This window comes from Oncorhynchus keta, chromosome 9 (assembly GCF_023373465.1).
Source record: "Oncorhynchus keta strain PuntledgeMale-10-30-2019 chromosome 9, Oket_V2, whole genome shotgun sequence".
Taxonomy (NCBI): Eukaryota; Metazoa; Chordata; class Actinopteri; order Salmoniformes; family Salmonidae; genus Oncorhynchus; species Oncorhynchus keta.
Genome location: NC_068429.1, coordinates 8,790,067 through 8,811,438, shown reverse-complemented (window position 1 = coordinate 8,811,438; position 21,372 = coordinate 8,790,067). Strand labels below are relative to the sequence as shown.

Sequence of the window (21,372 nt, the reverse complement as noted above, 5' to 3'; positions counted from 1 at the left end):
ACACTGAACCTTACTAACCTCACACTGAACCTTACCAACCTCACACTGAACCTTACCAACCTCACACTGAACCTTACCAACCTCACACTGACAGTACCAAGGAATTCTGTCTGTTCTCCTGGGTGAGGATACTAGTAGAGTGATCCGTTTAGGCTCAAGCCTATTACATGTCCAGACAGTTTGCCATCAGGGACTACATGTGAATGTGTGTGCTCACTACGGTATTTTTGCATTGTGTAGCATACTGGGTTGTGTGTATTTGTATGCTGACCTCAGACGAATACATTTCTCTGCAAATGGACAATAACGTTATCGTATTGTGATCGAGTCCCTAATAGGGGTGAACAACATGACTCTAGTGGGTCAAGGTTAGGGATCCATTTGAAATGGATCTACTGTGCTGACCTGTGTGTGAACTGGACTTGAGCGGTGCCACACTTGTTCTGTTATTGCATTAGGTCTGACAGTACAGACCTGTGATAAAGCTCTATGCAGACATGCTGTAGAATCTCAATCCCCCCACCTTTCTAGCTCACATGTACGATTACCAGTACATTTAGATAACTGGCATGCTATATTGATTCATAATCTAGATTTACCAGTAAATATACATTACCAGTAACTATACAGTGCATTTGGAAAGTATTCAGACCCCATACACACAATGACAAAGCAAAAACTTGTTTTTATACAAATATATACATATATATATATTTTAAATACTGAAATATCACATTTACATAAGTATTCAGACATTTTACTCAGTAGTTTGTTGAGGCACCTTTGGCACCATGCTTCACCGTAGGGATGGTGCCAGGTTTCCTCCAGACATGACACTTGGCATTCAGGACAAATCGTTCAATCTTGCTTTCATCAGACCAGAGAATCTCGTTTCTCATGGTCTGAGAGTCTATAGGTGCCTCTTGGTAAACTACAAGCAGGCTGTCATGTGCCTTTTACTGAGGAGTGGCTTCTGTCTGGCCACTCTACCATAAAGGCCTGATTGGTGGAGTGCTGCAGAGATGGTTGTCCTTCTGGAAGGTTCTCGCATCTCCACAGAGGAACTCTGGAGCTCTGTCAGAGTGACCATCGGGTTCTTGGTCACCTCCCTGACTAAGGCCCTTCTCCCTGATTGATAAGTTTGGCCGGCCCTCCAGCTCTAGGAAGAGTCTTGGTGGTTCCAAACTTCTTCCATTTAAGAATGATGGAGGTCACCATGTTCTTGGGGACCTTCAATGCTGCTGACGTTTTTGGTACCATTCCCCAGATCTGTACCTCGACACAATCCTGTCTCTGAGCTCTACGGACAATTCCTTTGACCTCATGGCTTGGTTATTGCTCTGAAATGCACTGTTCACTATGGGACCTTTTCAGACAGGTGTGTGCCTTTCCAAATCATGTCCAATCAATTGAATTTACCACAGGTGGACTCCAATCAAGTTGTAGAAACATCTCAAGGATGATCAATGGAAACAGGATGCACCTGAGTTCAATTTTGAATCTCATAGCAAAGGATCTAAATAAGGTATCTGTTTTTTAAAAACTTTTTATACATTTGCAAGAATAAAAAAAACTGTTTTTGCTTTGTCATTATGGGGTATTGTGTGTAGATTGATGAGAGAAAAAAATCGGAGATTTTAGAATAAGGCTGTAACATAACAAAATGTGGAAAAAGTCAAGGGGTCTGAATACTTTCCGAAGGCACTGTACATTACCATATAGACAGAGATAGTACAAATAAAGGAAAACCTTTGAATGAGTAGGTGTTCTAAAACTTTTGACCAGTAGTGTCAATTACCAGTCAACCAGTAAATATAGATTACCAGTAAATATAGATGACCAGTTAACAAGTAAATAGAGATTACCAGATAATATAGATTCACAGTTAGAGATTACCAGTTAATATAGATTTACAGTTAGAGATTACCAGTTAATATAGATTCAGTTAATAGAGATTACCAGTTAGAGATTTACAGTAAATATCTGTTACCAGCTAATATAGATTTACAGTAAATATCTATTACCAGTTAATATAGATTTACAGTAAATATCTGTTACCAGTTAATATAGATTTACAGTAAATATCTATTACCAGTTAATATAGATTTACAGTAAATATCTGTTACCAGTTAATATAGATTTACAGTACATATCTATTACCAGTTAATATAGATTTACAGTAAATATCTGTTACCAGCTAATATAGATTTACAGTAAATATCTATTACCAGTTAATATAGATTTACAGTAAATATCTGTTACCAGTTAATATAGATTTACAGTAAATATGTTACCAGTTAATATAGATTTACAGTTAATAGAGATTACCAGTTAATATAGATTTACAGTTAGAGATGACCAGTTAATATAGATTTACAGTAAATATCTGTTACCAGCTAATATAGATTTACAGTAAATATCTGTTACCAGCTAATATAGATTTACAGTAAATATCTGTTACCAGTTTATATAGATTTACAGTAAATATCTTACCAGCTAATATAGATTTACAGTAAATATCTATTACCAGCTAATATAGATTTACAGTAAATATCTTACCAGCTAATATAGATTTACAGTAAATATCTTACCAGCTAATATAGATTTACAGTAAATATCTGTTACCAGTTTATATAGATTTACAGTAAATATCTTACCAGCTAATATAGATTTACAGTAAATATCTTACCAGTTAATATAGATTTACAGTAAATATCTTACCAGCTAATATAGATTTACAGTAAATATCTGTTACCAGCTAATATAGATTTACAGTAAATATCTTACCAGCTAATATAGATTTACAGTAAATATCTGTTACCAGTTAATATAGATTTACAGTAAATATCTTACCAGCTAATATAGATTTACAGTAAATATCTTACCAGCTAATATAGATTTACAGTAAATATCTTACCAGCTAATATAGATTTACAGTAAATATCTTACCAGTTAATATAGATTTAGGAATATCTGTTACCAGCTAATATAGATTTACAGTAAATATCTTACCAGCTAATATAGATTTACAGTTAGAGATGACCAGTTAATATAGATTTACAGTAAATATCTTACCAGCTAATATAGATTTACAGTAAATATCTTACCAGCTAATATAGATTTGCAGTAAATATCTTACCAGCTAATATAGATTTACAGTAAATATCTGTTACCAGCTAATATAGATTTACAGAAATATCTTACCAGTTAATATAGATTTACAGTAAATATATGTTACCAGCTAATATAGATTTACAGTAAATATCTTACCAGCTAATATAGATTTACAGTTAGAGATGACCAGCTAATATAGATTTACAGTAAATATCTTACCAGCTAATATAGATTTACAGTAAATATGTTACCAGCTAATATAGATTTACAGTAAATATCTTACCAGCTAATATAGATTTACAGTAAATATGTTACCAGCTAATATAGATTTACAGTAAATATCTTACCAGCTAATATAGATTTACAGTAAATATCTTACCAGCTAATATAGATTTACAGTAAATATCTTACCAGCTAATATAGATTTACAGTAAATATCTATTACCAGTTAATATAGATTTACAGTAAATATCTTACCAGCTAATATAGATTTACAGTAAATATCTGTTACCAGTTAACATAGATTTACAGTAAATATCTGTTACCAGTTAACATAGATTTACAGTAAATATCTATTACCAGTTAATATAGATTTACAGTAAATATCTTACCAGTTAATATAGATTTACAGTAAATATCTTACCAGCTAACTGCTGTATTTTGACGTATTTGCCTTCCTGTGTCAAAACGTTGGATCCCCTGAACATGATTTTGTTCCGTTCCATAACCAGTAGTGTTGTGCAAAGTGGATTTGCTCACCATGACAACTATACAGCATTACCCATCTGACTCCAAAACTAAAATGGACATAGCCGTTTTTGTCACGCTGCTTAATACATTGCCCGTTGACACAGCACAGGGTGGTGTGATGGCAATTTGGTGCTCTGTGGAACATTTGGTTGCCCTCTGGCTCGAAGAGTCACTTCCTGGAGAGAGAGAGTTGATCGGAGTGACATGGAGGATTTGTGGGACTGGGCACCACCCGAAAACCGCTTTAGGTGAAATGTTAGCCACTGCTCCTGGTCCACACGAGAGAGAAACGCACGCACGCACGCACGCACGCACGCACACAGGTCACCAGAAATTAGTTTTTCATAAATGACACCGTATTTTGTTTTCATGGTCAAATTAAAAGCAAACCAATAATTATACTGTCTGATAGCAACAGCAAATGACACGGTATGTACAATAACTAATATTTCAAATACCTTCTCCATATCTGGTAAATTGTATTTATTCCGTGTAAAGAGACAGTTCAGACATTTTTAGAAATGTGTTTTCTTTTTAGAAACTTTTTCAGATTGCTCTTGCCAATGGAATAGTCCCAAAAGTGCAAACCCTACCCATCTTGCACTACAAGGGCAGGCTCAATCAAAAGCTCAAAAGTAAAATGTCAAATTCTACTTGAACCCAGGTCTGGTAGGGATAGCGAGAGATAGACTGTGTTGACCTCCTGTGATCCTGGCTGGGCGCATCAGCTGTGACCCCCAGGGGTCTGACAATCACATATACGCCAGGGTAGTGGGTTCGATTCCCGGGACCACCCATACGTAGAATGTATGCACACATGACTGTAAGTCGCTTTGGATAAAAGCGTCTGCTAAATGGCATATATTATTATTATTATTATATAGCCATCTTAAACCAAACAATAAACAACATTATATAAACAGCAACTGCTATCATTATTTTCCTGTCAGGCGCATGAGGAGCAACTCAAAACAAAGTGACCCTACAAAGCTATTGTACATTTATTTTGAAAGGAAAAACGTTTGCAACCCTCATGCAATTTAATGACAAATATGTTGTTAAAGCCACAATCTGTAAAAATGTTCATCTACACATATGTAGAAGTTTTAGAAATGACTAGAAATCTAGACTTGTGGCCTTATAAGATCAATATTTGGACTACTCGGGTAAGTTAAGTCCACAAAATGTATTAATGAGAAAGGACAAGATAGGCCTAACACTAGTACAATAAGCAACACATAAACTACAAGATATTCTGAGCCGGACAAATTGCAACTTCATCAACATTGGGAGTTTAACCTCGGTGGAGGTTGGGGAGGGACGGGGGACAAATTTACTGTTGCAGCCACTTCAGGAGCCACTGAGTCATCAGCTTCGTCCCCCATATTTCCAGGTCTGGAAACTGACAAGCCGGTTTGTGTTAGAGCCCCCAGGAGTCCCATTCATTAAACATCACTTATACGCCATGCCGAGAGGAGAGAGAAGCCCGACACCACACCTGGCTCCGTCCTCCACATAAGCCTCCCAGAAAAAGGGACAGATTTGTGGTTTGCTTTACGATGGGAGGCTGGGACTGAATATGTTGAGAAGACAGCTTGAAGCTTGCCACACAACAACTGCAGTGTATGATGGGAAGTGTCCTTTTTTCCACCCCATGTGATATTTTTATACCAGTGAGATCGGATGTTTACACTTACATGTCCGAATTGTGCCTGGTGGATCATTCAAGTTGTATTACGTTTTGAATTTAGAATGAGTGGAAAGCTCTGCTATACACTTCTATCAGCAGACGCTGCCCTGCTTTGTGTCTTCTGAACGCATCCCAGAGGCACTTCAAGCTGTTCTGTTGCAGATGACACTATAAGAAACGCGTTTAAAAATAAAAAAAAAGAAAGAAAAAAAGGAGAGAAAGACGACAAAAGGCAACAACATACGAGCAGAATTTATATAATGTCATTGTATTAACAACATCAAAAAAATGGTGTAAAAAGTAATACATTCCTTATGTGCCTCCCATCGGGACAGTCTGAACAAACAGGATCTGTTCAACAGACAGTGCTTCATTCATTATTTTACAGTCCACAGATACAATGAAGAAAAAAATTATTGTATAGATCACAGTAAAAAGTACAGGTAATAATTACATTTTGTTTGTTTGTTTTGTTTGAAATCATAAAAATCTGTCAGGTCGTACCCCTTCCTATAACCCTTGCTACCTTTATTCACAATAAGTCGTTTTGAGAGTTTTCTTTCAGACTCGAAAGTATGGAAAATGCCTTCCTTATGTACTCGTCTTGCTTGTGTTTTTAAAAACCCATCACAGCACCTCAGCAGAACTGGCATTGATTGGTAGTGAGCCACTATTTTAAAGGTTTCAGGCACTGAATGTACTATGGCCAAAGCAGGTTTCATCATATCATTTAATTAACCCCTGAATGTAATCGTTATCTATATACCAATAAAAATGTAAGGATGTTCCCTGTACAACATAAGACTGATTAAGTTTACATCTCCATACGTAGAGAAGAGCAGAAGCGAGGGATTTAGTATTTTCATTGTCCTGATGGCTTCGCTTTTCACTCGAGCCATCGGTATATGCATTCAACTCTCAAATGTAGAATTGATTTTGTAGGCGGTGGATGGAACAAGGTTTCGTTGATTGACACCGGTGTTATAAAGCAACACCGTGGGTCCTCTGATCCATCCTGAGTTCATGGGATTGACAATAACAGGGAGGGGGGAGAGTTGCATTCCGTCATCTCCTTCAGAATAGGACTACAAGCCTTGTTCTTGTTTTCTATGTCTAAGCATTCCTAAAAGGACAAAGGACAGGCAGGGAACATTAGATCTGATATGGCTAGCGAGTGGAGACCCTTTTGTGAAGACATTGGAGTTTAGGAGGCAGCTCTTTAATTATCTAGGATCAAGACGCATCTCCCTCATAGCTGCGAGAAGTAAGGGTGTCGAGGGTGCTACAGCACCCCCTCATGAATCTAAATAAAATATATATTTTTCAAAATTAGTGAACTAGGCCTTTACTGTATGAGCAGAGAACGAAAAAACATCTTCCTGCGGCCTTGATCTCCCTCTCTTTTTTATTTATTTCTCATCATCTCTCACTCTTATTATATCTCTGACTGTGACACTCTTCACTCTCTCCCTTGGCCCTCTGCTATGGTGGTTAATGTCAGTGGCTCCAGGGTCCAGACAGTGGTTCCAGGGTCCAGACAGTGATTCCAGGGTCCAGACAGTGGCTCCAGGGTCTAGACAGTGGCTCCAGGGTCTAGACAGTGGCTCCAGGGTCTAGACAGTGGCTCCAGGGTCTAGACAGTGGCTCCAGGGTCCAGACAGTGGCTCCAGGGTCTAGACAGTGGTTCCAGGATCCAGACAGTGGTTCCAGGATCCAGACAGTGGTTCCAGGATCCAGACAGTGGTTCCAGGGTCTAGACAGTGGTCCCAGGGTCTAGACAGTGGTTCCAGGGTCTAGACAGTGGCTCCAGGGTCTAGACAGTGGCTCCAGACAGTGGCTCCAGGGTCTAGACAGTGGCTCCAGGGTCTAGACAGTGGGTCTAGACAGTGGCTCCAGGGTCTAGACAGTGGCTCCAGGGTCTAGACAGTGGCTCCAGGGTCTAGACAGTGGCTCCAGGGTCTAGACAGTGGCTCCAGACAGTGGCTCCAGGGTCTAGACAGTGGCTCCAAACAGTGGCTCCAGGGTCTAGACAGTGGCTCCAGGGTCTAGACAGTGGCTCCAGGGTCTAGACAGTGGCTCCAGGGTCTAGACAGTGGCTCCAGGGTCTAGACAGTGGCTCCAGGGTCTAGACAGTGGCTCCAGGGTCTAGACAGTGGCTCCAGACAGTGGCTCCAGGGTCTAGACAGTGGCTCCAGGGTCTAGACAGTGGCTCCAGGGTCTAGACAGTGGCTCCAGACAGTGGCTCCAGGGTCTAGACAGTGGCTCCAGGGTCTAGACAGTGGGTCTAGACAGTGGCTCCAGGGTCTAGACAGTGGCACCAGGGTCTAGACAGTGGCTCCAGGGTCTAGACAGTGGCTCCAGACAGTGGCTCCAGGGTCTAGACAGTGGCTCCAAACAGTGGCTCCAGGGTCTAGACAGTGGCTCCAGACAGTGGCTCCAGGGTCTAGACAGTGGCTCCAGGGTCTAGACAGTGGCTCCAGGGTCTAGACAGTGGCTCCAGGGTCTAGACAGTGGCTCCAAGGTCTAGACAGTGGCTCCAGACAGTGGCTCCAGGGTCTAGACAGTGGCTCCAGGGTCCAGACAGTGGCTCCAGCCAGTGGCTCCAGCCAGTGGCTCCAGACAGTGGCTCCAGGGTCTCTCCTCTACTTCTTCTCCTTCTGGAAGCTGAAACTGGTGCGCCGGCTCAGTTTACGCTGCTTCTGGGCAAAGTAGTCCGCCCGCGACGTGCTGGCCCGAGACTCCAGGATGTAGTTCACCTGAGAATGATAAAACAAGGGATTGTGGGAAGTGTTTCGATCAAAATATGTAGAAACATATGTATACTACGCTACATAGTACAACTGGTTATTTGTGACACAGAAAAAAAAACATATTTGGTGTTGAAATTTCAACTAGTCACAATTAATAAAAGCTATTAGAAAATCCAATAGCAGGACATAATAGCTTTTTCAAGGGGCATGGGAAACCAGATGACAGACAGTCAGAATGACACACTCATGTCTCGTTACATCCAGTAGATGTCACTAAATGGGAACACATGCTACTTTAAGGGGAAACATGGACGGCTCATAAAAGGCAGACTTAAGAGCAGGGACGGCGGAGGTGATGATAACGTTGATAATTTTAACGGAGGTTTAATGCCTAGACCTGAGATATAAAAAGTTAAGCCTTTGGCCTTAAAGAGAGAAGGGATACTTCAAAAAAACGAGTTTTAAAGGCGGAATTACCACGCCCTGTGGGATCCTCCTCATCCATGCTGTTTTATGGGTAAAGGCATAAACATGCTGTCAATAATTTCATGGCTAGTAAAATCCTTGGCATTCACATGGAAACCCTGTGCTTTGACCAAAACATTCACACTCAGGTTTTTTTTATTTATATGGTCTGGTGTTTGGTTATAATGTGCCTCAAGGGCACAGCTGTGATGTGTGTGTGTGTGTGTGTGTGTGTGTGTGTGTGTGTGTGTGTGTGTGTGTGTGTGTGTGTGTGTGTGTGTGACTACAGCTTTTATGATGACGGGTAGTGAGGGGGCCCACTCAAACGAGACAGATGAGAGGTATGAGTTTGGATCAGGTGAACATTCAAATACTCAAGAGAAATATTGTTGCTGGAAATATATATTTATATATATATATTTAATTTTTTAAAGTAACATGTTTGTTTCTAATGTCCTCTCCTCTCATCTGCTTTATACGGAGGTATAGATATATTTATAAATATATTGCCCTTCTTTTTCGACCCCCCCAAGCCACATTGGCTTGTAGTAATGAAAGCATTATTCCCTGCAACCCCGGTTGACATGCCTCCACGGCGATGACACGCTACTTAAAGCCCTGTCCCCTGAGAGTAGGGGACTAGAGTCCTCGCAATTACCTGCAATTTCACCCTAACTTCTCTGGCCTTCAATCTTCACCCCACCTGCCCTGGTCTTCAATCTTCACCCCACCTGCCCTGGCCTTCAACCTTCAACCTTCACCTGCCCCGGCCTTCAACATTCACCTGCCCTGCCCTGTCCTTCAACATTCACCTCACCTGCCCTGGCCCTCAACATTCACCTCACCTGGCCTTCAACATTCACCTCACCTGCCCTGGCCTTCAACATTCACCTCACCCTCCCTGCCCTTCAACATTCACCTCACCTGCCCTTCAACATTCACCTCACCTGGCCTTCAACATTCACCTGCCCTGGCCTTCAACATTCACCTGTCCTGGCCTTCAACATTCACCTCACCTGCCCTGGCCTTCAACATTCACCTCACCTGCCCTGGCCTTCAACATTCACCTCACCTGCCCTGGCCTTCAACATTCACCTCACCTGCCCTGGCTTTCAACATTCACCTCACCTGCCCTGGCCTTCAACATTCACCTCACCTGCCCTGGCCTTCAACATTCACCTCACCTGCCCTTCAACATTCACCTCACCTGCCCTGGCTTTCAACATTCACCTGCCCTGGCCTTCAACATTCACCTCACCTGCCCTGGCTTTCAACATTCACCTCACCTGCCCTTCAACATTCACCTGCCCTGTCCTTCAACATTCACCTGCCCTGGCTTTCAACATTCACCTGCCCTGGCCTTCAACAATCACCTCACCTGCCCTGGCCTTCAACATTCACCTGCCCTGGCCTTCAACATTCACCTGCCCTGGCCTTCAACATTCACCTGCCCTGGCCTTCAACATTCACCTGCCCTGGCCTTCAACATTCACCTGCCCTGGCCTTCAACATTCACCTCACCTGCCCTGGCCTTCAACATTCACCTCACCTGCCCTGGCCTTCAACATTCACCTCACCTGCCCTGGCTTTCAACATTCACCTGCCCTGGCCTTCAACATTCACCTCACCTGCCCTGGCCTTCAACATTCACCTCACCTGCCCTGGCTTTCAACATTCACCTGCCCTGGCCTTCAACATTCACCTGCCCTGGCCTTCAACATTCACCTGGCCTTGCCCTGGCCTTCAACATTCATATCACCTGCCCTGGCCTTCAACATTCACCTGCCCTGGCTTTCAACATTCACATCACCTGCCCTGGCCTTCAACATTCACATCACCTGCCCTGGCCTTCAACATTCACCTGCCCTGGCTTTCAACATTCACATCACCTGCCCTGGCCTTCAACATTCACCTGCCCTGGCCTTCAACATTCACCTGCCCCGGCCTTCAACATTCACCTGCCCCGACCTTCAACATTCACCTCACCTGCCCTGGCCTTCAACATTCACCTCACCTGCCCTTCAACATTCACCTGCCCTGGCCTTCAACATTCACCTGCCCTGGCCTTCAACATTCACCTGCCCTGGCTTTCAACATTCACCTGCCCCGGCCTTCAACATTCACCTGCCCTGGCCTTCAACATTCACCTCACCTGCCCTTCAACATTCACCTCACCTGCCCTTCAACATTCACCTCACCTGCCCTTCAACATTCACCTGCCCTGGCTTTCAACATTCACCTGCCCCGGCCTTCAACATTCACCTCACCTGCCCTGCCCTTCAGGAGATGCTTTCCCATGCCCCACTTTCAAGACTTATTACAGAAAGGTCCTTAAAAGTAAATGAATCATCATTAATGCTAATTAAAGAGAGTATCATTATCTTCCCTATTTTAATGGTTACAGTTGAATTATCATACGCCGATGTGGTAAAAATGCCTCACGGCCTTAATCTACATTTTTAATAGGATATTTCATATTTGCATCTCTGAGTGCGCATTCAATTAGGTTTTTTAGCCCTACGGGTATATGTGGGGGACTGCATAATAATATAGTCAAACCGTCAATATCTGTCAATAGTGACTTGTACCCTGCAGACCTGACTTTGTAAAGTAGAGGAAGTGGTTGCTAAAACAACATATTCCCATGTGATATGGAGGCAAAAGGCACATGGAACCTCCCTATTACTCACCTTAAGCACGATCTCATTGACAGTAGCAGCATCACACTCAAAGTACAAGGGCTTGTAGTCGTGGTTACTGAGGTATGTGAGCTTGAATATTGCATGACCTGCAACACAAGGAGGAAGAGGATGTGAAATACAAGACGGTAAAACAAGGAATTTACACAAACCAAGAGACTGTAAAATCATTGTTCCCACAGTTGGGATAAGGCTCACCTTTATATTCCAGTCAAGGGACAGGGCCTAGACCTTTATATTACAGTCAAGAGACAGGGCCTAGACCTTTATATTATAGTAAGAGACAGGGCCTAGACCTTTATATTCCAGTCAAGAGACAGGGCCTAGACCTTTATATTCCAGTCAAGAGACAGGGCCTAGACCTTTATATTATAGTAAGAGACAGGGCCTAGACCTTTATATTCCAGTCAAGGGACAGGGCCTAGACCTTTATATTACAGTCAAGAGACAGGGCCTAGACCTTTATATTATAGTCAAGAGACAGGGCCTAGACCTTTATATTACAGTCAAGAGACAGGGCCTAGACCTTTATATTATAGTCAAGAGACAGGGCCTAGACCTTTATATTATAGTCAAGAGACAGGGCCTAGACCTTTATATTACAGTCACGAGACAGGGCCTAGACCTTTATATTATAGTCTAGGGACAGGGCCTAGACCTTGCTTGTGCTTCTAGTTCCGACAATGCAGTAATAACCAACAAGTAATCTAACTAACAATTCCAAAACTACTGTCTTATACACACAAGTGTAAGGGGATAAAGAATATGTACATAAAGATATATGAATGAGTGATGGTACAGAGAGGCATAGGCAAGATACAGTAGATGGTATCGAGTACAGTATATACATATGAGATGAGTATGTAAATGAGTATGTATGAGTGTGTTGGCAGCAGCCACTCAATGTTAGTGGTGGCTGTTTAACAGTCTGATGGCCTTGAGATAGAAGCTGTTTTTCAGTCTCTCGGTCCCAGCTTTGATGCACCTGTACTGACCTCGCCTTCTGGATGATAGCGGGGTGAACAGGCTGTGGCTCGGGTGGTTGTTGTCCTTGATGATCTTTATGGCCTTCCTGTAACATCGGGTGGTGTAGGTGTCCTGGAGGGCAGGTAGTTTGCCCCCGGTGATGTGTTGTGCAGACCTCACTACCCTCTGGAGAGCCTTACGGTTGTGGGCGGAGCAGTTGCCGTGCCAGGCGGTGATACAGCCCGCCAGGATGCTCTCGATTGTCCATCTGTAGAAGTTTGTGGGTGCTTTTGGTGACAAGCCGAATTTCTTCAGCCTCCTGAGGTTGAAGAGGTGCTGCTGCGCCTTCTTCACGATGCTGTCTGTGTGGGTGGACCAATTCAGTTTGTCTGTGATGTGTATGCCGAGGAACTTAAAACTTGCTACCCTCTCCACTACTGTTGCATCAATGTGGATAGGGGGGTGTTCACACTGCTGTTTCCTGAAGTCCACAATCATCTCCTTAGTTTTGTTGACGTTGAGTGTGAGGTTATTTTCCGGAGACCACACTCCGAGGGCCCTCACCTCCTCCCTGTAGGCTGTCTCGTCGTTGTTGGTAATCAAGCCTACCACTGTTGTGTCGTCCGCAAACTTGATGATTGAGTTGGAGGCGTGCGTGGCCACGCAGTCGTGGGTGAACAGGGAGTACAGGAGAGGGCTCAGAACGCACCCTTGTGGGGCCCCAGTGTTGAGGATCAGCGGGGTGGAGATGTTGTTGCCTACCCTCACCACCTGGGGGCGGCCCGTAAGGAAGTCCAGTACCCAGTTGCAAAGGGCGGGGTCGAGACCCAGGGTCTCGAGCTTGATGACGAGCTTGGAGGGTACTATGGTGTTAAATGCTGAGCTGTAGTCGATGAACAGCATTCTCACATAGGTATTCCTCTTGTCCAGATGGGTTAGGGCAGTGTGCAGTGTGGTTGAGATTGCATCGTCTGTGGACCTATTTGGGCGGTAAGCAAATTGGAGTGGGTCTAGGGTGTCAGGTAGGGTGGAGGTGATATGGTCCTTGACTAGTCTCTCAAAGCACTTCATGATGATGGAAGTGAGTGCTAGGGGGCGGTAGTCATTTAGCTCAGTTACCTTAGCTTTCTTGGGAACAGGAACAATGGTGGCCCTCTTGAAGCATGTGGGAACAGCAGACTGGGATAGGGATTGATTGAATATGTCCGTAAACACACCAGCCAGCTGGTCTGCGCATGCTCTGAGGGCGCGGCTGGGGATGCCGTCTGGGCCTGCAGCCTTGCGAGGGTTAACACGTTTAAATGTTTTACTCACCTCGGCTGCAGTGAAGGAGAGGCCGCATGTTTTGGTTGCAGGCCGTGTCAGTGGCACTGTATTGTCCTCAAAGCGGGCAAAAAATTGATTTAGTCTGCCTGGGAGCAAGACATCCGGGTCCGTGACGGGGCTGGTTTTCTTTTTGTAATCCGTGATTGACTGTAGACCCTGCCACATACCTCTTGTGTCTGAGCCGTAGAGTTGAGATTCTACTTTGTCTCTATACTGACGCTTAGCTTGTTTGATTGCCTTGCGGAGGGAATAGCTACACTGTTTGTATTCGGTCATATTTCCGGTCACCTTGCCCTGATTAAAAGCAGTGGTTCGCGCTTTCAGTTTCACGCGAATGCTGCCATCAATCCACGGTTTCTGGTTTGGGAATGTTTTAATCGTTGCTATGGGAACGACATCTTCAACGCACGTTCTAATGAACTCACACACCGAATCAGCATATTCGTCAATGTTGTTGTCTGACGCAATACGAAACATATCCCAGTCCACGTGATGGAAGCAGTCTTGGAGTGTGGAATCAGATTGGTCGGACCAGCGTTGAACAGACCTCAGCGTGGAAGCTTCTTGTTTTAGTTTCTGTCTGTTGGCAGGGATCAACAAAATGGAGTCGTGGTCAGCTTTTCCGAAAGGAGGGCGGGGCAGGGCCTTATATGCATCGCGGAAGTTAGAATAGCAGTGATCCAAGGTTTTGCCAGCCCTGGTTGTGCAATCGATATGCTGATACAATTTAGGAAGTCTTGTTTTCAGATTAGCCTTGTTAAAATCCCCAGCTACAATGAATGCAGCCTCAGGATGTATGGATTCCAGTTTGCAAAGAGTCAAATAAAGTTCGTTCAGAGCCATCGATGTGTCTGCTTGGGGGGGAATATATACGGCTGTGATTATAATCGAAGAGAATTCCCTTGGTAGATAATGCGGTCGACATTTGATTGTGAGGAATTCTAAATCAGGTGAACAGAAGGACTTGAGTTCCTGTATGCTCTTGTGACCACACCACATCTCGTTAGCCATAAGGCATACGCCCCCGCCCCTCTTCTTACCAGAAAGATGTTTGTTTCTGTCGGCGCGATGCGTGGAGAAACCAGCTGGCTGCACCGACTCCGATAGCGTCTCTCCAGTGAGCCATGTTTCCATGAAGCAAAGAACGTTACAGTCTCTGATGTCCCTCTGGAATGCTACCCTTGCTCGCAATTTCATCAACCTTGTTGTCAAGAGACTGGACATTGGCGAGAAGTATACTGGGGAGTGGTGCACGATGAGCCCGTCTCCAGAGTCTGACCAGAAGACCGCTACGTTTCCCTCTTTTACGAAGTCGTTTTTTTGGGTCGCCGGCTGGGATCCATTCAGTTGTCCTGGGTGAAAGGCAGAACACAGGATCCGCTTCGCGAAAGTCATATTCTTGGTCGTACTGATGGTGAGTTGACGCTGCTCTTATATTCAGGAGTTCTTCTCGACTGTATGTAATGAAACCTAAGATGACCTGGGGTACTAATGTAAGAAATAACAGGGAAAAAAAACCAAAAACTGCATAGTTTCCTAGGAGCGCGAAGCGAGGCGGCCATCTCTGTCGGCGCCGGAAGTAATCCGGTCAAGAGACAGGACCTAGACCTTTATATTACAGTAAGAGACAGGGCCTAGAGACAGGGCCTAGACCTTTATATTATAGTCAAGAGACAGGGCCTAGACCTTTATATTATAGTCTAGGGACAGGGCCTAGACCTTTATATTACAGTCAAGAGACAGAGCCTAGACGTTTATATTATAGTCAAGACACATGGCCTAGATTAAACCCCCAACGTGAGGCATTAAACCCCCAACGTGAGGCAGTAAACCTCCAACGTGAGGCATTAAACCCCCAACGTGAGGCAGTAAACCCCCAACGTGAGGCATTAAACCCCCAACGTGAGGCATTAAACCCCCAACGTGAGGCAGTAAACCCCCAACGTGAGGCAGTAAACCCCCAACGTGAGGCAGTAAACCCCCAACGTGAGGCAGTAAACCCCCAACGTGAGGCATTAAACCCCCAACGTGAGGCAGTAAAACCCAATGCACAAATCAATAACATCTACTGGCAGTTCAATGTGCGTATGATAAATAAATAAAATGGGGACGACTATACACAGTACTGTACACACAAACATCATATTCTACTACACACGTTGTCCAAGAGTGAACGGTAGAAGTTCCTCCTTTTAAGGAACATTTCTATGGTAATGAATTCATGCTATGTCGTTTACTGATTGATGGGGGCTTTTAATTCAGCTTCCTGGAGCATCTCTGTGCAATCCACTACAATGAAAGTTTACATCAGCTGAGTTAACTCTGTTGGCTATGTTTCCTCGTCTCTACCCTCCCTTGTCTTTTGGTCTCTCCTGTAGGGCGTTTCTGATTTCATGGCTAACCTTGTGCTCTGAACAACCCATTCATTACTGTTAATGCATTGCCATCTCATGTAAATCAACCAGGGGGCTCAATAAGCAAGTGAAGGCTAACATATGCAGATGTGCAATTCCCAAAAGTATCCCCCCCCTCCCCCCGACCCCATATATCTGAGAGTCTAGCCAATTAGCCACAATCAATTCTGGGGGATTTAAGTGGCTGGTATTAATTCATTTTTCTGCCCGCAACTTTCCTCAAAAGAGGTTTGGTCTACGAAGAACAGGACCCTAGAATCATGCATCTTGGGTAATAAAAATCTGTGCAAAGACAACATGTCAAAGCTGGGGAAAAATGGCTCTTGCTAATGGATTCGCAACAGAAAATAGCTTTTAAGTAATCAATCTTTTAGTTTTTTTATTCAAGAAAAAAACAAATCTTTCTCATTAAAGGAGCTGGGTGTCATAGCCTCTTTGTGGCTATATGGCGTAATGAAAACGGCATTACCATTGATCACAATTATAAGGGTTCATGCTGATATCCCGTCGATTACCACACCACTTCCTTGTTTCACTAACAAATACGTAAGCAGATTAATTTCAACTCCCTTGCAGCCACTCTGAAATACACATTTTGAATAATACCCAAGATAGGAAAAAGAACGATTAACATACACTGAACAATAATATAAATGCACCATGCAACAATTTAAACAATTTCACAATTTCATATTAGGAAATCTGTCAATTTGAATCAATTAATTAGCCCCTAATCTATGGCTTTCACGTGATTGGGCAGGGGTGCAGCCATGGGTGGGCCTGGGAGGACATAGGCCCACCCACTTGGGAGCTATGCCCAACCAATCAGAATTCGTTTTTCCACACAAAATGGCTTTTTTTTACAGACAGAAATACTTCTCAGTTTCATTAGCTGTCCAGGTGGCTGGTCTCAGACGATCCCGTAGGTGAAGAAGGATGTGGAGGTCTGGGCTGTCGTGGTTACACGTGGTTTGTGGTTGTGAGGCTCGTTGGACTTACTGACAAATTCTCACAAACTGACGTGGGAGGCGGCTTATGGTAGAGAAATTAACATTAACATTTTTGGCAACAGCTATGGAGAATATTCCTGCAGTCAGCATGCCAATTGCACGCTCCCTCAACACTTGACATCTGTGGCATTGTGTTGTGTGACAAAACTGCACATTTTAGAATGGCGGTTTATTGTCCCCAGCTCAAGGTTCATCTGTGTAATGACCATGTTGTTTAATCCGTTTCTTGATTTGCCACACCTGTCAGGTGGATGGATTATTTTGGCAAAGATAAGCTTTCTGTGCGTATAGAACATTTCTGGGATCTTTTATTTCAGCTCATGAAACATGGGACCAGCACTTTACATGTTGCCTTTATATTTTGGTTCAGTATAGTAACCATTTCAATAATTTTAACCTTTTAAGACGCATTTAGAAATTATACTTCTCATTGTGAGAAGCGTGGTCGACCCACACGCATCAAAGAGATGTCAAGTGGTTAATCTGTAACTATTGAGGATTATTCTAGTCAAGCAAAGAGATGTCAAGAGGTTGATCTGTAACAATTGAGGATTATTCTACTCAAGCAAAGAGATGTCAAGAGGTTGATCTGTAACTATTGAGGATTATTCTAGTCAAGCATCAAAGAGATATCAAGAGGTTGATCTGTATCACCCTCAATGCCATTGGTAGACACTGCATGTAGTGTTCGCACATCTCTATGTCCCAACACCAGAATCTCTTCTATATAAAAAGGAAAGTGACTCGGCCTCCTATCAGACACCAGTACTCTACCAGAGACCATTTTATAGCGGAACCGGCGACGTGGAACAAATGTCTCGCCCAAAGTGGAGAAGGCAGTGCAGGGAGGAAGACAATGGAGGAGGCGCGCTGTGGCTTTCTTCCCTCGACGTGTGTCTGCAGAAAGGAGCAAGGCCTTCATTAACTCTGACACCGGCTCTTAAGTATCCCTTTATTAGAGGGGGTAAGAATAGAGACTCTTATGTATCCCTTTATTTGAGGGGTAAGAATAGAGACTTACGTATCCCTTCATTAGAGGGGTTGCTCATTGACTACAGCCTTCAACACCATAGCACCCTCCAAACTCATCCTTAAGCTTGAGACCCTGGGTCTCGACCACGCCCTGTGGTCCTGGACTTTCTGGCCGGCCGCCCCCAGGTAGTGAAGGTAGGAAACAACATTTCCACCCCGTTGTACATCAACATTAGGGCCCCCACAAGGGTGCGTTCTCAACCCTCTCCTGTAGTCCCTGTTCACCCACGACTGCATGGCCATGCACGCCTCCAACTCAATCATTAAGTTTGCAGATGACACTACAGTGGTAGGCTTGATTACCAACAACGACAAGACAGCCTACAGGGAGGTGGTGAGGGCCCTCGGAGTGTGGTGTCAGGAAAATAACCTCTCATTCCACGTCAACAAAACAGAGGAGATGATCGTTGACTTCAGGAAACAGCCGAGGGAGCTCCCCCATATCCACTGACGGGACAGAGGTCGACCGATTAATCGGCATGGCTAAGAATGGGTAATCAGCCTTTTTTACATTGCAATCCACAAGGAAACTGCGGGGCAGGCTGACCACCTGTTACGCGAGTGCAGCATCAAAATTACCTTGTGGATGCAAGGAGCCAAGGTAAGTTGCTAGCTAGCATTAAACTTATTTTATAAAAATCAATCTTCACATTAACCTCTCTGGGATAGGTGGGATTATCTGATGATAGCACAACAGTAAACAAAGAGAGAGTAGCATATTTCAACCCTGCAGGCGCGACACAAAACGCAAGGAATAAAATATAAATCATGCCTTACCTTTGACGAGCTTCTTTTGTTGGCACTCCAATATGTCCGATAAACATCACAAATGGTCCTTTTGTTCGATTAATTCCGTCAATATATATCCAAAATGTCCATTTATTTGGCGCATTTGATCCAGAAAAACACTGGTTCCAACTTGACCAATGTCACTACAAAATATCTCAAAAGTTACCTGTAAACTTTGCCAAAACATTTCAAACTACTTTTGTAATACAACTTTAGGTATTTTTTAAAGTAAACGATGATCTGTGTGCAATACAAAAATAAAAACTGACGCTACTTTTCTGGTCACGCGCCTCTCAAACCGTCCACTTCAAGTGACTCTCATTCAAGATGGCCGTACTTCTTCAACACACAAAGGAAAAACCTCAACCAATTTCTACAGACATCCAGTGGAAGCGGTAGGAACTGCAAAGAAGGTCCCTTAGAAATCTGGTTTCCCAATGAAAACACATTGAAAAGACAGTGACCTCATAACAACAACAAAAAATCTGAATGGTTTGTCCTCTGGGTTTCACCTGCTACATAAGTTCTGTTATACTCACAGACATGATTCAAACAGTTTTAGAAACTTCAGCGTGTTTTCTATCCAAATCTACTAATAATATGCATATCTTATATTCTTGGGATGAGTAGCAGGCAGTTGAATTTGGGCATGCTATTCACCCAAAAGTGAAAATGCTGCCCCCTATCCCGAAGAAGTTTTAATTAACACATGGTTGATAATATTACTCGGTTAACTAGCTTGTCCTGAGTTGCATATAATCAATGCGGTGCATGTTAATTTACCATCAAATCACAGCCTACTTCAACTTCGCCAAACGGATGATGATTTAACAAAAGCGCATTCGCAAAAAGCACAATCGTTGCACGACTGTACCTAACCATAAACATCAATGCCTTTCTTAAAATCAATACACAGAAGTATATTTCTTTAAACCTGCATATTTAGTTAAAATAACGTTAGCAGGCAATATTAACTAGGGAAATTATGTCACTTCTCTTGCGTTCAGTGCAAGCAGAGTCAGGGTATATGCAGCAGTTTGGGCCGCCTGGCTCGTTGCTAATTGTGTGAAGACCATTTCTTCCTAACAAAGACCGTAAATAATTATGACATAACATTTAAGGTTTTGCAATGTAACAGCAATATTTAGACTTAGGGTTGCCACCCGTTCGATAAAATACGGAACGGTTCCGTATTTCACTGAAAGAATCAACATTTTGTATTCGAAATTATAGTTTCCGGATTTGACCTAAGGCTCGTATTTCTGTGTGTTTATTATAATTAAGTATATGATTTGAAATTTTATAGAGCATTGATAGTCTGACTAATTGGTGGTAGACAGCAGCATGGTCGTAAGCATTCATTAAAACAGCACTTTACTGCGTTTGCCAGCCGTTCTCAGCAATGCTTGAAGCACACCGCTGTTTATGACTTCAAGCCTATCAACTCCCGAGATTAGGCTGGCAATACTAAAGTGCCCATAAGAACATCCAATAGTCAAAGGTATATGAAATGCAAATGGTTTAGAGGGAAATAGTTGACGCGTCATAAATTGTATAATATCTACAACCTAAAATTTCCTAACGGGGAATATTGAAGACTCATGTTAAAAGGAACCACCAGCTTTTATATGTTCTCATGTTCTGAGCAAGGAACTGAAACGTTCGCTTTCTTACATGGCACATATTGCACTTTTACTTTCTTCTCCAACACCATTTTTTTTGTTGCATTATTTAAACCAAATTGAACATGTTTCATTATTTATTTGAGACTAAATTGATTTTATTTATATTAAGTTCAAAATAAAAGTGTACATTGTTCATTCAGTATTGTTGTAATTGTCATTATTACAAATATATATATATATATATATAAATCTGCCGATGAATCGGTATCGGCTTTTTTTGGTCCTCCAATAATCAGTATCGGTGTTAGAAAAATCATATTCGGTCGACCTCTAGTGGAAAGTTTAAAGTTCCTCGGTGTACACATCATGGGCAAACTGAAATGGTCCACCCATACAGTCAGCGTGGTGAAGGTACAACAGCGCCTCTTCAACCACAGGAGGCTTAAGAAATGTGGCTTGTCACCTAAAACCCTCACAAACTTTTACAGATGCACAATCGAGAGCATCCTGGCGGGCTGTATCACTGCCTGGTACTGCAACTGCACCGCCCTCAACGGCAAAGCTCTCCAGAGGGTAGTGAGGTCTGCACAACGCATCACTGGGGGCAAACTACCTGCCCTCCAGGACACCTACACCACCCGATGTCACAGGAAGGACAAAAAGATCATCAAGGACAACAACCACCCGAGCCACTGCCTGTTCAACCTGCTATCATCCAGAATGTGAGGTCAGTTCAGGTGCA

General features: G+C 43.2%; 1 protein-coding gene across 26 annotated transcripts in view; it reads right to left on the bottom strand.

Annotated features, from left to right (window-relative positions):
• Positions 1-7,853: 7,853 nt before the first annotated feature.
• Positions 7,854-21,372, bottom strand: part of mapkap1 (MAPK associated protein 1) — a 144,727-nt gene continuing 131,208 nt past the window's right edge. Inside the window, exons 11-13 of one of the 26 annotated variants that reach the window (XR_008142552.1) lie at positions 10,398-11,557; positions 10,000-10,346; positions 9,682-9,953 (exon numbers count right to left, since the gene is read on the bottom strand). Coding sequence is in view for 1 of the 26 variants with exons in the window: in XM_052525087.1 (XP_052381047.1) it covers positions 8,197-8,310; positions 11,460-11,557 (212 nt within the window). In the remaining 25 variants the exon portion in view is untranslated. The other 25 variants (XR_008142543.1, XR_008142546.1, XR_008142553.1 and 22 more) reach the window with 25 other exon arrangements.